General features: G+C 40.3%; 1 protein-coding gene across 14 annotated transcripts in view; it reads left to right on the plus strand.

Annotated features, from left to right (window-relative positions):
* PTPN5 (protein tyrosine phosphatase non-receptor type 5) overlaps positions 1 to 17,313 on the plus strand; it is a gene marked incomplete at its 5' end in the record, with an annotated part of 97,232 nt that overhangs the window by 34,999 nt on the left and 44,920 nt on the right. For 10 of the 14 annotated variants that reach the window (XR_014693448.1, XM_084520651.1, XM_084520648.1 and 7 more), the window contains 3 exons: positions 12,281 to 12,462; positions 13,364 to 13,483; positions 15,265 to 15,348. Coding sequence is in view for 13 of the 14 variants with exons in the window: in XM_084520651.1 (XP_084376777.1) it covers positions 12,281 to 12,462; positions 13,364 to 13,483; positions 15,265 to 15,348 (386 nt within the window). Of the gene's footprint in view, positions 1 to 34; positions 59 to 12,261; positions 12,463 to 13,363; positions 13,484 to 15,264; positions 15,349 to 17,313 lie in introns of those variants that run through there. The other 4 variants (XM_084520644.1, XM_084520643.1, XM_084520645.1 and 1 more) reach the window with 3 other exon arrangements.

Genomic DNA, 17,313 nt, shown 5'->3' on the forward strand with positions numbered 1-17,313 from the left:
AAATGCAATTCATAGTGGAGACATGTATGACTTCGGTGACTCTGTGGCTTTTCAGTTGGTAAGAGCACTTTAAATCTGTAGAGATAAAAGGTCAGTACACAGACAAATATTGTAATTACCCTTCCCCAAAAAGTAGGACTTGATATCTTCTTGATTCATCTCTTGTCTTTTGAGTCCACATTTGGCATGTCTGAAATAGATCACAGCACTTCTACCTGAGCCACGTGTAAAGCGTATCTCCTTGTCCATTCTGCTTATGATTTTCCCAGGATAATTAATGTCCTCTACAGCATAAAGGACAAAGAGTGTGTTACACATAGTTGAAACTGGAAGTCAAGAGGCACAAAGAAAAAAAATTGAGTGGAATCTGGCCCCTGTGGAAGAAGACAAGTAGGGTAGGTAGGAAAGTTCAGCAGAGATCTTTAGGAGCTAAGAATGAGACTTCCAAGGTCATTCAGTACAGGTTTAACTACTTCTTGTAGAAGTCAAGTGTGTATCTCAGTGTGGGAAGAGACTTGGTATAAGGCATTTGGCATCTCCGGTAAATGCAGACGAAGTGTTCTGGATAGCATAGCAGGAAGAAAGCTGTGTGGATGAGAAGTATCACTGGAAAAAATCTTGCTTCCCATTGGCACATACAGTCACCCACACTATGTAAGGAACACTGTATGTATGACATTTGACTGCATGCACTTCCAAATACATTATAAAATTCCTGAAAACACAGATTTAGACAGCTAGCACAGTAGTGTTCCAACATGGGAACAAAGCGGTGGGACATCTTGGACTCCATGAGGACATGTGGCCTTTGTGATGACCTGCATTACAAATGTTAAGAAATCAGGAGCTCCTGAAAAGAGAAATGCTCTAATCAGGGCCTGAGAAAACAATCTTTTGAACCACCCCAATTTGTGTTGCACAAATGAGGTGGTAAAATGAGTTCATGTCTTTTTCATCCTCAGAGCAGTAGATGGTGTGAGACCTTTTATAACTGTAGCAATTGAAGGTTTTAACAGTGTACATTGACAGTTCTGCCTCCTGCAAATACAGCAGACGTGCCACCTGCTTCTGTGGAACATCAAATCATATACAAGACCTTTCTGGAGTGATCTTGATCCAAGGGATCTGAGAACGCATCCACTCTGATTGCTGGTGCACAGAACAAAAAAAAATCCTAGGCTAGCCGATAGTAACCTTGCTCTGGAGCTGAAAGCAGCAATGCTGTGTTGTTTCAGGATCTGGTTCCAAAACGATGTCTTGACAGCTTTGCTTATCAGCTTGTGGACCTGTTGGTTCATGTCAGCTCTTGCTAGATGACTTGGCATGAGGCTGTGGAGTACAAGGCAGTCACCTTCTCAGATCAAGGAAAACCTTGGGATGCAGGCTTCTGTGAGAGGTGTTTCTTTGGATTGTTTTATAAGCCACTGAAGCTCTTGACTGCAGGCAAGTAGTGCAAAAATGCTCCCAGAATAATTGCAAAGCTTATCATCAGCATGTGCTTTTTTTCCTCACCTACTCTGACATAAATCCATAACAACTTGTGCATGTCTGCTTATGTAGCTAGACGAAACATTGTCCTGTGCACATTTCTGTCACTGGGAAGAGGATGAGAAGGCAAACTGTTGGATTCTTTTAGTTAGCTACTTAAGCCTTTGTGTATGTGTTGATGAGCACAGTACAGGAACCTTTAAAAACTGGACACAAGAAACCAAGTGAGCTGTTACCTTCCTCTATGTGAACTGTTTGCTTTTGTGTTGTTAGGTGGTCAGAGAGGAGGAGAGGTTGATGGAAGTATTATACTTAGCATGCATCTCAGTATGGCCCTAACATGAAGAACCTGCAGTTACAGAGGTTGCAGAGCACTGATCCGGAGCAACAATGATTGATTGTATAGCCTTTGCATTTGTGCCCATAATGGAACTGCCCTGGGTGGAAACAGAAAACGAAGTGTGGACATCCTGTTGCCAGGTGTCCAACACCCTTATCTAACCAAGTGCTTATTCTGGTGACTAAATGATAGCATCTGAAAGATATTATTTTTTGAGGAAGCCAAGCAGTGCAAGCATAGCCTTTTTAAATCCATAAAAGAAAGTGAAATGCTTATAGTTGGGATGGTACCCTTGAGGCGTATATAAGGTTTGTGGCTGAAGATGATTGTTGAGACTAGTCTTGATATAATTCACTCTACTCAGGGAAGAGAATGTCATTGGAATAAATGTTGAATGTGATGGTGGCTATCCTAGATGTTTTTGCTGATGGCTCCAGGGCGTAAGATTTTAGTCACTTGGTAAAGCAGGCTGTATCCAAATGGACGGCATCAAAATCTTCACATTTGAACTTGGCAGGAGGCCAGCATATCACCCATCTGCTTCAGGGTGCAAGCTCTCTCATTTCCCAGAGGAGAAAACAGATGTAAAACATACTGGTCAGCAGGCTAGGAAGTTGCTCAAGAGAAATTAGAAGCACGCAATGGTATTTGCATTGCAGCTGCGGAAGTTCTTTACTTGCAAAAAAGAAATATGCTTTATTTGAGTAATACAAGTGTGCTAATGCCAATATAAACGATAGTATTAATATTAAATACTTTCAAAAGTGCATGAAACTAGAATGCACTTTCTGTTTAATCTTCTAATTGACTCTGCTATTGCAGAGGCTGTTTGACTGGTTTTAAATTAAAGTAGCTGTTTTTTGATTATGCAGTCAGGCGCTTTTACTCATATCCTGTTGTTAATGGCTGAAGGTACAAAAGCGATCATTTGGGTTTGAGCAGGGAGAGTTAGTTATTCTATCTCAGGAAGAGAATTAAACTCTGGACATCTAAATCTGCCTCTTTGTTGCCCTGTTGACAATTCTCCCTAGCTATGTTCCTGTGCAAGGTCGATCCATAAGCAGTCAAAGCAACAGCTCTTGAACTACAGAATTGCTGAGCTGCTTTGTGGGTGTCAGTTTTCCCTGTTAAATGGAGTTTGCAGGCTGGGAATGATCTGGGGCAACCAACTCAGCTGAAAGTCAACTTGTGGTCTGTTTATAAAAGCTCAAGGCACCCCCAGAATTACTGCCAGGCACTTGAAATACTTTCCCCAAAGAAAACAGTATAACCAAGAAATGTATTCTTTATATTAAAAAGGGGAATGCAGTTAACTGTTAAGCAGTAATGAGAAGGACCTTCTGCAATGGGTTTAATAGGAAAGGAGTAAAAAGCCTTGTACAAAAACAAAAGAAGCTTTGAATAGAGCCCTGATTGAAAGATGGCAAATGCTAATTATGTGTGGGTGTGATGGAAGTTAATATTCGCTGCCTCTGCCCGCTGAGGGTCTGCATTCACTTTTCAAGAGCTGTAATTTGACACTGTATTTAATATTTTAATTGTTTTGAACCAAACACTGCTCTAGGGGCCCTAGCTGCCATGAGAAATAGCATATTCTTGAACTTGACAGGTTTCCCAGGAGAAAAGGAAAAAGGACAGTGCTTAACAACACATCCTTTGTTTAAGACCTGTAAGCATTAGTAGATCTGTTAAGAATAAACCTCGTGTGTATTTGATTTAATAGTGGAACTATGATTTATATGGGGACAGTGGCATAACTAACCTTCCACTGGAAACTCAGAGCATCTCCCACGTTATTAGTGGAAGCATTGCAGTTTATAACTAATATTGGAGGAGAACGAGACCTGAGCAGATGGTACAGTAACTATCGTATACTTTGCCTTTGGTTCCTTTATCTGACACTCTTATTGCTTCTGATGGCTCCTACTGTTTTGTCCGTGCTGAACTGGGAGGCCTGTCTTTCTCGAGCAAACGGCCTGATGATTTTGCTTTCCTCTCACTCCCGTGTAAGCAGGGCTTGCACCTGAGCTAGCCTTCTCAGCCAAGGGTGTTGTGAGCTGCCATGTTCTTGCAGCTCTTTCATGTGAATTATTACAGACTAGAAATTGGATGAGATGATCAAGTAAGTTACTTGCTCATACTCAATGGGCTAGGGCTATTAAGCAGTCAGTAGCACTGTGCAGGACTCTGTCTTGAGCAGCTGGTTTCTCCAAGGAAGGAAGAGTTTGGCAGCTGCTCAAATGAGGTCTCTGAGTCTCACCCTTTAGCGCAGCAAAGTCATTGGTGGCAGGCTGCATCCTTCAACGATGTTTTCATAGACCAGAGTCCTGTCACATAAAATTGTGCTTTCCAAACTCTTTTGATTATTTGGAACAACAAGCTGACAGAGGTAAGGAACTTGGAGAATGGTTATGAATTTTGCTTTTTCTCTTTCCTGTATTTCCTTTCCCACCAGTTATCACATTTTTTTGTGATCTATTTCTTGAGCCTCTTGGGGGGGGGGGGGAAGGGAGGGAAGAGACCTGATATAGGAAGGCACATTAAAACAATTTCACTAAAATCTTCTTGGAATGGATTTTGATTTTGCACTTCAGACCTGTAGAGAACAAGCACACTTTCAAGCAAGTAAACTTGCACTGGAAGAATTTCTGAGAAATGGGGCCAAACATTAGCTAAGAACAGATTCCTTCTCACAAGGAAAAATCAGGCTCACTTTCTGAAGTGCTAATTCTGCCTTATAAAACAATTCTTATCTAGTTCTTAACAAGCCTCTAGTTTTTCTACTGAATATAAGCAGTAGCATTAGTTTAAGAATTGGTCTGAAAATTAATCCTGGTTTAGTCTGCAAGTCAGTTTCAGAGGTGTATTTTTGGAATAGTTGAATAAACTGGGAAGCTTCTGGGCATTTTCTTTTTTTTAATGACTTAAGAACTGAAGTGTCCAAAAATCTAATTAGAGAAAAATTACTACCTTCATAATTTAATTAAATGTATATTTCTGTTCAACTGTACAGTCCAATGTAATAGAGACCTGTGCCTGCTATAACCTTGATAAAACAAGTTTCCCACCACAGATAGCAGGGTCCCTTCTTTACATTAGAATTTAGCAGATGGCAGGAAATGTTGACTCCTGTTGTAGCTCCCATGAAAATCAAGCAAAGGAAAAGGACTAACGTTTTCTCTTCATATTATTCTGTTTGAAAAAGGATTGCAGTTGATGGATAGTTCCACTGCAGCAAATCAGCTAAAGATGGCCTTAGGAACTGGGGTCTATCCAGAAGGTATTGTCACTTGTCATTGTGACACTTCCCTGTGGCAGCCAGGCAATTACTATGCAGTGCCTGTTGGACTGTTGAAAAAGTCACAGCATCTTGAAAACTTTGAAGTCAGAGAAAAGGGGAGGAATCTCAAGGGCTGGTCTGAAGCCTGAAACTTGTGGAACAAATCAGCAGTGACCAGTTGGGAATCAGATGAGGTCTGCAATCTGTTTGCTGGCCGGTCTCTTCTTGTAGAAGAAGAAGAGGGGGAGGCAATTTGTCTTGCAATCTGATATTTCTCTTCTCCATCCCTCTCTAGCAGCTTGCAGGCTTGCTCTTATATGTGACCCTGCTGTGTCATAATAATGGTCCTGGGTGAACATGAACATTTTTTCTGACTTCACCTCTTTTTCTCTCCTCCCACCCATCCCAGATGAAGTGGCAGGTGGACTGAGTGGGAGCAGTGTGAAAATGAATGCAGAGAAAATGTGTGACTCAGCAGTTCAGCAGGGAGCTTCTGAGTGGAAAGGCAACTATTCTCCTCACACACTCTGGTATCAGGCTCCTGTTCCTTCAGAGATGAGAATAGGCCATTTATGGATGGAGTTTTGCAGCCCACCAGCAGGGAAAAGGGCTGCATATTCTTTTTAGCAGAACTTATCTTAAGTAGAGAGGAAAGTTATCTCTCTAAGTTGGTTAAATAAGGTTACCAGTAAAAGAGGAGAGGTATTGGACCAGAAATACATAGACCTCAGGTTGGTGCCTGGTTTGATCGTTATTTTTTCTGCATGACTTTCCAGCTTCCTTTTTTTTTCTTTTGATGTATCTGTCCATTCTGGTAGTTGGTTTGGCTTAAGCAGTGTCCAGGTTCCACCAGCTGACCTTGAAAAGTATAAATCTCAGTGCTCTTTCTGGCTTGTAGAAGGCACACGTTTCCCTCTCTGTGCTTCTGTTTAAACAAACTTCAGAGAACATTTGCCTTTCTCAGAATGAAGGCTGGCTTTAGGTGCACTAATTGCCACTCACAGGCAAGCAGGTGCAAAGGAAAACTAATGCTCAGTATGGGTTGTCCTCTATCTTATCAGGGGTAAATTAATCTTTTTTTTTTTTCAGCTAATAGTAGGGAGGGGCATTGCAGTGTCTAACTAAGCATTTTGGTAATGATACAAATGAAAATTGAGATATTTTATTATCGGTTTTATTCTTAAGAAAGGACTGAAGAAGATTTTTCTCTGTAAACTAAGCAACAGGAGGTAGGCGCTTTTTATCTGTGATCATACTTACCAAAACCTCAGTTTCAGAGCTGTAGTTTGCATTGTTGTCACTGAAGTTTTCATCAATTTCTGTTCCAGAGTTTGATCTTTCAAAGAACAGATGAACTCTTTGCTTTCAGCTCATGCAGATGATATGTGCACACACGTGTACGCATACAGGTACCTATAAGGTGCATGTGGGATTGTTTTTCTTTTCAGCTCTTCATCTGGATACTTTCAGGGTCTACATGCTCTCTCAATCAGTGTTTTATTCAGATATTTGGAAAAGGTAAAGTATGGGACTGTTGGAAACAGTAATCAAGTAGAATAGTAGTTTGTACTGTATCATAATTGGGAAGGTATAAAAAAAATAATAATGGAAGAGCCAGAGATAGAGATGCATTCTTATTATAACTGTGTGTGGAACTAGCATTCCCACTGCTTTCAACACAGCTCATTAGATCTTGAGTGTAATTTTTAATGTAACTTGTCAGATGAGTTAGGAATGTAGAGAACATGAAGAAAAAACAGCCTTTCCCTCATGAGGAATTGTACCCATCAGTAAGGACATCAGTAAGTTATGACATAGCTTCTGCCATTGTATTTAGTTCATGAATATCTCAGATTGGCTGGTTGTAAAGATCAGTAAAAGTTTGAGTTGTAGGTTAGTGACTCACTGGTTGGTTTCCTGTGGGGAGAGGAATTCAAGTCCACAAGTTGTTTGCAATGCAAGTATGGCAGATCCCCTTCCTTATACCCACTTCCTCCCATACCACTTCAGTGCAAAAGAAAAATCCTCTTGATCTAGAAGCTAGTTATTCTGTTTCCTTCATTCTCATACTGCAAGGTGTCGCAAGCAAAAGAGAATGCTTCCTAAGGCCGTCTCTTTGTACTAGTACTACATGTATAGTTCTATTCCTTGAGTAGAGAAGCTGTCTTTTCACACTCCAGCAGCACAAGCTGCCTCATGTTTGTGTATTCCCTGAGGCAGCTCATCCATGTTGGGTGTGTCTTGACAGCATCTGGACTTCACTGAAACCGATGTCTAATGACTTGCAGATTTAATGGGTTCCTTACTGGCTAGGTGAAGTACCAAACCAGGGTTATGTCCTGCATATGCAATTTCAATGCATGTGAAAACAAGCTTTGCAAACCCCTATCAGTAGCATACGTTCAGTTAATGTTCTCTAATCAATGGCAGACCTTCCTAGCAATTAGATGGAAATCTGAGACAGTGATTTCAATAGAGAGTTGCATTTTGATACCCGAAGATGTAGAGGCTATATATGGATTTAGGTCTGTGATGTAAAGTGTTTGTAATTTTGCTGGATGTTAAGTATTGCTGTCATGTTCATAGTTAGCAATGCTTCCTAACTCTGGTCCCACACTTCAGTGTAAATTCTTGTCAAGTACAGTCATCGTGGAGATGTAAACAAGTTGACAAAGGTATATATCTTCCTCACACCTAGCACAAACATGGGACAGTGTTGCTGAACTGCTGCAATCTGCTGGCTGCTGCAGCTTGAGAGCTGGTGATATAGGCGAGGCCCATTTCTCCTTTCTACCTTGTGCATCTGGCAGGTAGTTTCACAGAGCTCATGGTTTGCCAACCTGTGCTACACTGCCCCAAGCTACTTCTGCTCATTACTGCCACAAGGACAGCACGCACAGTAAGAAGCATGGAGTGGATGTTCTTCTTGTTTTTTCTTGCTGTTGTCTGTCCTGTGTTTCCTATTTGTTAGGAAATACAGTGAGGATACATGGTTGAGGGGATTGTTTTTTTTCCTGTGATGGTTCTAAATATGAATCAATTGAGTTACAGAGCTGCTGCTGCCTTGTCCACAGTGGCATTCAATTGGTTTATGGTGTATTTTTTACTGCAAGGCATTGTCATCATACTTCCATTACTACAGTGCCATTTAGTGTTCCAGCTAAGTCTGGTACTCCAAGTGTGTGGCTTTCTTCCTAGAGTGTGTATATATTCTTGTTTCATTCTTCTGCCCTGTCTGTACCCATATGCAGAGTCAAAAAACAAGCAAACAACAACAAAAAAAGAGAGGTAAAGGGGGTTTAGAAATAGATATATTCTGAGTTATGGAAGCCTACTGTTACCTTGTGAGGGGATGAAGAAGTTCCCCTGTATAGATCATTCCTTAGCAAATTGTTGTGTCATTTATTTTTGGCAACTTGGTCTGGTGGCTGTGTTTAGGGAAAGAATACGGGATGGGTGTATCGCTAGTTTGATTCAGAAAGTTATTTTTCCCTGAACAGCAAGGATGATGGTCAAGTTCACAGTGCTATTTTGAAATTCCAATTTGCTTTAACAAGGAGTATGCCTGATACAGATATCAGAGCCCTTTTAGTTCTTCCTCCAAAGGGTTTTTCTAGCAATTCCTTTTTCTTAGCCCTGTGTCGAAGGAGAAGTACTGGTGGAACTTGAATTTCTGTATCATGGGACAGGGTTTCAGGAGGCTATCATGTGGATGTTACATTTCACTGTCAGTCAAATCGCTCAGAGGTGAGGCATAACTGACTCCTTCTGGATGTAGTTGTTCTTATCATCTCTCTCAAGACCTTCCCACTGACCTTGACATGAAAACTTTTACCAATGTCTCACTCGTGAGACATGTAATTTGTGCACTGAAAGAAACCCCAACCCCATTATTGCAAGCAATACATGAATATAGGGTTGTAATATGAAGTTTGAATGATGACTGAAGTATTGTCTAACATAGACATAGTTAAATCAATACAAAATCCTAGATGGGCATCACTACGTTTGTTAAAATCTAATATTCTGGGATTTGGAATACTAAATTTTAGTGGACTTGTATTAATCTAACTTAAATTCTTTGTATATCCAAGACGTGATTCTTAATATATACATTTACACATATGAATTCTGACAGTTTTCAAGTATTTGAGTTCTTGACCTAGTGCCACTGTTGATTTTTACTGTAACAGTGAAAACACCTGTTGACAGCAGCTGAACAGAAGCAATTCAGCATAGCAGGAATCTGTGGTTCTTAGGTCAATAGAGCAGATCTCTACCTCATGCAGTAAAAAATTAACTGATAGTAGAAGTAGTCTATTGTCCTTCACATAGGGCAGAAGAAGAACTTGACTCCTACAATCGTACATCTGTTGCTAGACAACACTGGAATACTGGGAATTGGGATTCTTGGCTCTGGAGAGGCATAGATCCCCATGGTTACGGACCCAGCACTCCCCTAACTTTGACGTCTTTGTTCCAGAAGGTGTGTGGTTAAGTGCCCTTAACATCGTCATCTGGAGTCAGGGTTCTGCTTCCAGCTTAGAAATGACTGGCCTTGTAAAATCTCAGGCTGTTACAGATAGGAAATGAAGACGTTCTATTTACCTGCTGCATAACAAGGTAAACGAGCTTTTGGTCAGTTAAAAAAGAAGTAGTCTGAAATATGAAATATGAGTTTATGAGAACTAGTTGAAAGCTGAACTTGACATCTGTATTCTCTGGTTCCTTGCTCTGGTTGTCTTCCCGAAGATATTTTAGTTGTGGTTTGCACATATTTTATCTGGAGCTTCAGGAAGGTGCATCCAACAAAGGCCATCACTAGGATTTGGAATGACAGTGAAAGACTCTTCAGCCATTCTAAGGGACTGAAGTACATTATTTAATGCAGATGGAGGAAAAGTGGGACTTAAAAAAAAAAAAAAAAAAAAGTGGGACATGCTTAGTGAAAACGGGTTAGAGACTCGAGGAAGTCATAATAAACTATGTAAATAGACATTCTTGTAGGTTTATCTCAGCCACATGTGAATGCCTTTTGCATGGATGGCAAAAATAATTTCAGACATCAAGATTATGTCCTGGCTAAATTTCAACTTCCTGTTCCAAAACACATAGCATAAGCATTCCACAAAAAGAGCAGGAAAAAAAAAATAGGCAAATAGTAACAGGGGGTTTCCCTTTGTCCTAATCTAGATCCAATGAGATATGAAGCAGTCTGAAGAGTTGGAAACTTTCAAATTTAACTCATTGTGGAATATGAAAATGAAGGCCAACATTGAAAGTATTACTTATAATGCAGCCTTAACTATAGACATGACTGCTGTGTCATCCTCATGGAAATCTTTGCATCCAGTTCTATGTAGCACAGTATCAGGGGTCAGATGTTAAGCATGTGGCCAGTGTCTCTGGACATGAAGGACAGCTTTTGGGCTGTGTATGTTTCTTGGAGGGTGGGGTTGTCATGGGCTGTGCACTACTGGCTGGAGCCTGAAGGGCAGGGAGGCAGAGTTCCCATGACCTCTTCAGCTGTATTTCAGAAATTGTCTGCTTTTTATTAACAAGTGCTATTTTTCAAACTGTTTTCTTCCAGCATTAAGGATGCATAGATGGAAGTGAAAGGAAACTTACTATTGAGAAATACAGGCTGGTTAACGTTTCTGATACTACCTTTTTAATTCCATATTTTCTGCACATTTTATTGCTGTATGATTAATATGAAAATGGCATACATACCTGGGTGTATGTCTCTCTAGATGTGTGTTCTTAGTGTTTCCTGAGAAATACCTGTACAATGACAATGAAAATAGCTACCTAGGTCCACTTAGAGCCAGCATACCCTGCTGGGGCTACTCCCTCTCACAAATTGAGTGGAAATATCTTGAATATAAGAAACAAATAACCTGAACTTTACTGAAAGTACTAGGTAGTACCTTGCAGGTGCTCCTTTTTGATTCATCTCTGGGTCTCCCCAGTCACTGCATGTTGATGATCCTCTTGCTGTTGAGCAGCTGTGGGAATGGAGAGCGTTGTAGGAAGCCACCAACATTTCCCAAATGCCTTGTTTTCTTATGGAGGCATGTCCTAAGGTCCGTTTCAGCAAGGGGAGGAAAGACTATGGAGTAGAAGGAAATTAACAGCTCATGTTCCTGCCCACTCTCACGGTTTTGTGTTCTAGAAATCAGAATGCCAGATTTCCATGAATCCTTATTGTACAGATGACCAGATCCTCAGATGATACATGAATCCAATGTTTCTTTCGCCTATTTAGAGCTGTGGCTAGTTTCTGGATGCTTATCCAACACAGGGTTACTATTCCAAGACTTGTAGAGAAATATCTGATGAAGAGAGCATTCTATAGAAACCTGACCTTGACCAACCACAGAAGTGCCAGCAATGTGGCTTTTACCTGAGGCACACAGAGCCAATTTAGGGTTAAGAATAGTGTTGTACATAGAGCAGCCTTGGGATTTTCCTCGTGTGGAAAGGTGTAAATCAGGATGATTTACAGTGGATAGGTCTGATCTTTTACTCCTTTTATCTTGTAAATTAATTAATGTCTATGCATACTGTGTTCAAAAAGCTGCTACTGAGGGACTTACCACTCCAGTGCATATTTCTATTGAATGGAATAACATTATAATGTTATTAAAATAGCTCTTAAGTACAAATTCATCCACAAAGTAAGTTTTTAGACTTAGCCTGTGCCATAGAACACTCAGCCAAAAATCCAGAAATCTATAATCAAATTAGACAAAACAGACAAATAGGTGGAGAGGAAGAAACTGAGGCAGGGAGGGACAAAATGGATTCTCTGCCATCATGCAGCTGGAGCTAGGAAGTAGCACAGATGGTTCCTTTAAAAAAAAAAAAAAAAGTAAAAACAAAAAGGTACAGCGATGTAAATGAGAATGCATTAACAACAAAGCCCAGAATCTGCACCTCCGGAAAGAAAGGGAAAATAATTTATCCGCCCACACTCACTTTTTTCTGACGAAGGCAGGTGAATACAGCTGCACTAATAGAGTGTGACGCTCGCAATCCTGAGCCGCACTTACTGATGCAGAACTGAGAGGTAACCATCGTCTTTAGGAAAACAATAGTTCTTGCAGCCTCCGCAGTGGCTGCAGGGTTATGTGCTATTCATTCCCTGCACATGTCATTTTCATGTGAAGGTCTTTCCAATCCAGCTGCGATGGAGTCCATGGATGAAGCTGAAGGACAACAAGGACAGCTGAACAGGAAAGAGCAGTCCCTGAAAGCCTCCCAGAAAACAGCATTGCTTGGTTGGGCTGCCTGGTGGAATGGATTCATGACTGGAGACAACATGTATCTGTTTGTCCTCTCACAGATACTGGTAAGGAAGCTTGTCATCAGTTTGAAATGCTGGGACCCTTCTCTCAAGCTTTCTTGTCTTGTGAGGATTCCTCCTCAATACTGGTGGACATAGCAGTGGACAGAGCTGCAATCACCTCCCACAGCCTTGCTTTGCAAACAGCCTTTGCCTTTGGATGTCCCAGATTCCCATCCCATTCCCTGCCCCTTTGAAAATGCCTCCTTTGTAAAATGGCCAATCTCACAACTGATCAGTTTTCTGTAGCTAATATGTTTGGGGGTAAATAACAATCTTATTAAAAAGTGAACTGGTAAATATACCCTTTAAGGTTCATTCCAGTGTGTCCTTTGTGCTAGGAAGTGAGGGTATACCCCTTTGTGAGAGTGCTAAATGTAACATCATTGTTTTTGTCATTTTATGTTAACTGTGGTGAGTGTAGCAACCTTGTGATTCAAATGAAATGCTTCAATATGTGTGTGTATATATTTTTATAGGGATAAGTACGTGAACATGGCTATTTGTGAGAGCTTTGCATAGTTTGAGGTAGACGTTTTAATAACACCAAGTTCATTGAATTCCAGTTTTGATTTAAAAGTGATAATGCTGAAAGCTCAGAAATCAGAGGGATCTCTTCTCTTTTGATACACAGACTACTGTGGGCAATCACTTTGCTAGTATAGATCAGAGTAAGCTTGCTGAACTCACCGATAAGCATCTAGTTCATGCTTGCTGAGCATTTAGCCCTCAGTCTTCTTATTGTTGTTAAGCTACAGCATAGAAAATATCTGACTTCTGAAAGCAAAAGTGGTGATCAACATAAAATCAATGAGAACTAAATTAGTTAATTATGCTGTCTTGAAATGAAAATGAATGTTTGTATAATGAGGGATACTCATTATGTATTTTCTGATTGATTGCACAGCTTCTCTGCATGATGCTGTGGTACAGCACTTATGGGACCATCCCAGTAGCTCAGAATGCCTTTGACCTACTGTCTTACCTGCTTACCCCATTTGAACGATTTTTGTCAGATCAGGGGGAGGTAAGTCCCTGTGCTCTTCTCTCTGACCATATGGTTGATGTCAGTACCTTTGGATGATGTTTCCAATATCTCTTTAGACTACATGTATGATACACATGTACTCAGATTAATGTTGTGACTACTGCATTGTGTGTATGTTCTGAAAAGCATTTTCTGAAAGCACTTTAATATTTTATTTTCAAGAAACAGGGCTAAATTTTTGTTTATGATGTTACATCAGCTCAGTGGATTTTTTTATAATGTACAAATGATTGCAAATGAAACAAAGCAATGAGAAGTCAGCCCTATAAGGCTTAGCTGACATAAAAGAAGAGCTGGAACTTCATTTACTAGAATTGATGAGAACTTAAATTTCGGAAGAATGAATGAAGCTGCATAAAGGGTGCAGATCACAAGATACTCTGTCACAAAATTCTGTTTTTTTGACTGTTTAGAGCATATCTGGATGTGGTACAAGTATTTCAGGTGTACTGAGAGTATGGATACAATTATATCTTCAAAGCTACCTCAGTAAAATTGCTTAACTTCTCACCATGACATAATGACACATATACTGGTATGATTCATTTGATTAATTACTGGGGTAATTATACCCAGTGCAGATTCTGCTAGCATGGACAGAACCTTAATTAAATGGTGAGCAGCTACTTTCAAAAATCAGGTGAAATATAATTGTTATCAGAATGTTTAGATTCATTGTACATGATCTTTGTAAAGGAGGCTAAGAAGTACAAACAGGAAATCTGAGTCAGTGCCTCTTGTGGTTGAAGTACAGAGGAGACTGTTTTCTGTGTTCCCTTAACAGTGTTTGAGCTGCATGTCACCTGTTCTTTTCTTTATTTGAAAGAAGCACCTTCTCTTTGTCCTTGCTTGGTTGGATTTATTATGATGCATAATCAAAGCTCTTCATAGAGCATTGCCTGTATCTTATTTGCAGTGGGCCTATCATTAACAAATTGTTCCTTACAAAATTGTTGATTTATAGGACTTTAACTGAAAATAAATGTTCTGTGAGTTCAGTGTGGAGGAAAGTGATTCCTAGAATGCACCACAGGAACACCCCGAGTATGACTCTGTGCAGATGTTCATGCATATCTTTGAGAACTGTTTATTATAGCACTATCTACAGTATAAATTTATACTTGAGAACAGTAAAGGCAAAGAAATTTGACATTTAAATAAAACTCTTAACTCTGAATTTCTTTCTAGCATTTTGCACACATTGCTGAGAATGAGGCTGGACTCTGAACTACTTAAATATGACTCGGGCATTAAAATGAATTTCACTGCAAGTACTGCGAATGAACCTGATGACATTCAACAGAATGCATGGAAAATGCAGGAGAGTCCTCTGTGGCTGTGTTTTTAGTAAGGACCTACAAACACAGGAACAGTACTAAACTTAATTCAGAGCCTTCTGCCAAGAGATAAAATTAGGCTGACTGTGGCAATGAAACTTGGGTCCAGCTTGCAAAATTCAATAGTGGATCCAGATCTCAATTTTGGAAATATTTATGGGTAGGAAGCAGATTTAATCTTTCAGCAACAGCCTTCACAGTAGAATCTGCCTTTCAGACCTTCACAGATAGTTTCAGTCTTCTCCAAAGCCTGGCAGTTTTCTGGTGGTGGTGGTAGCTTTTCCACAAAGAAGAGTAGGGTATGACTAATCCACATGGAAAATCCAAGAATGGATGCATACTCTCTGCCAAAAAACATGTATGCAGAGACTATACTGTGCTCTGAAGTACTTCATAATTATTATCAATTCTGTTGTATTGCAGGACCTGACTAGAATTGGGAGTGTTGTGGTATCATATATCCTGCTGTCTTTAGCATCTCTAGGACTGCTACTTGTAGCATCTCTGGTAAGTACAGTACTGCACAAACTGTGTTTGTGCCCTTTCTTCAGCAGGTTTTTGAAAGATGTCTAATTTACCCTAAGCTATTGACATTACGCCTAGGATGATTTTAAAACCACATCTGGGCAATTTCTATGTAACTTTTGGCATGACTTACATAGAGAAATCATGACTACACTTATCCTTAATCCATTTCTTGATGAATTGTCGATTACACTGATGGTTTTTATTCTTTTCGTCCTCAGATGGGCAAAATGTTTTCACTTAGAATAGAAGGGATGTGGCCCAGTAAAGGAACCATCTCAAATTGCTGCCTTATGACTTGACCACAGAGCATCTGTTGTCTGAGGTGGCAGAAAGAGCTGTTGCAGAGCACCAGGGCACTTGCAGGTGCAATGCCCTTGTAGATACAGGCCAAGGCCCCAGCTGCAAAACAATATTAGTGGCATGACTACAATTAATCTAGTTAACTGTCAGCCACTGGGGAGCAGGAGCACTATGTTGTGTTTCTGTGTGACTGTGTAATTGGCACAAAGGTGTGCACTAGATGGGAAAGCTAGGGAGAAATCTCTCACTTCAGGAGTTTTAATTGAGTAGGGCATTTCTTGCCCCTCTATGTTGTTTTGTTAAAGTTGGGGGTGCAGGTAGAACATGGCCTCCTATCACTATAGCATCTTCAGGCAGCTCAGGAAGCTGAAGCTATGCTGAGTACATGCAGTTTAAGTGATGTGCAATGTAATGAAGTGTATCATAGAATCACAAGGACTATTGGTTGGATGGGACCTCTGGAGTTTGCTAATCCAACATCTGGTTGAAGCAGGGCTATTGCCAATACTTGATACAGTCAGACAAGCATTATTCTACACAGGTTTTGAAAACCTCCAGGGAAGGAGATGTACCACCTCTCAAGGTACCCGTGCCTTAACAATATGGCACGCTTGGGGAGGAAGATTTTCCTAATGTCTGATCTGAATTTCCCAAACTGCAGCTTGTGGCCCCTGTCCCTTGTGGTATCAGCTGTATGAAGGGTCTGGCTGCATCAGCTCCATACCTGCCATTGAAGTAGTTCCAGGCTTTCATTGCATCACCCTTGGCTGCCTCTTTGCCAGACTGAAAATGCTCAATTCTCTCCACTTTTTTCAAAGATCATGTGCTCTACACCCCTGACCTTTTTGTAACCCTGCACTGGGCCTGCTCCAGTTTGTTCATATCTATTTAAAACTGGAGGACCTAAAACTGGACATGCTATTTAATCAGTGTGCAGCTGCACCAGTGCCAAGGTGAGTGGACTAATACCTGCTTTAATCTGCTGGCCATGCTCTTCCTGATGTCACCTTGTATGAAGTTTGTCACATTATATTCCATGGTGAAGTTCACTCAGAGGCAGCACAGTGGCAAAATCTTATGTTTACTGTGTAAGATGATATACTTTTAAAAACCGTTCTCAAGGCAAAGTAGTTAGTGTTAATGTCTGCATTACGGTGATCATTGATGTAGGCAAGGAAGTTAGCCTGGCTTATGTAATGTTCTGCTTTTTTGATGCTGCTGTTCCTTATCCAGATGTTTATTTTTTGAGGACAAAAATTCGTCTTGTGATTTTGTGACTGTAAATAGTAATGAAGAAAAATGAGACATCTGAGGGTTTTGATGAACTGTGTGCATTCCAGCAAAACATTCTGAGCTGGAAATCAGAATAGCAGGGGTGTGATATCTCTGTATATCCAGCCTATTTGTTGTGGATGGAAACAATTTATTGTCAAACTATTCTTAGGATACAAAGTAACTTCAAACAAGAGTTTTGTTCCCAAAAATCCTGATCTCACTCAGTTTTAACTGCTTTGAATCTATAGCATTGCCTTGCAAATGAACATTTTTACCAGTGTAAATGAGAACTGATTGGGCTCATTAAGTGTTAGTTAAAACTTCTGTACAGAAGCAGTTTTATAACAGCTTCCCTGTAGTTGAGTTTGC

Source organism: Aythya ferina, assembly GCF_964211825.1.
Source record: "Aythya ferina genome assembly, chromosome: 5".
In the NCBI taxonomy this organism is placed as follows: domain Eukaryota; kingdom Metazoa; phylum Chordata; class Aves; order Anseriformes; family Anatidae; genus Aythya; species Aythya ferina.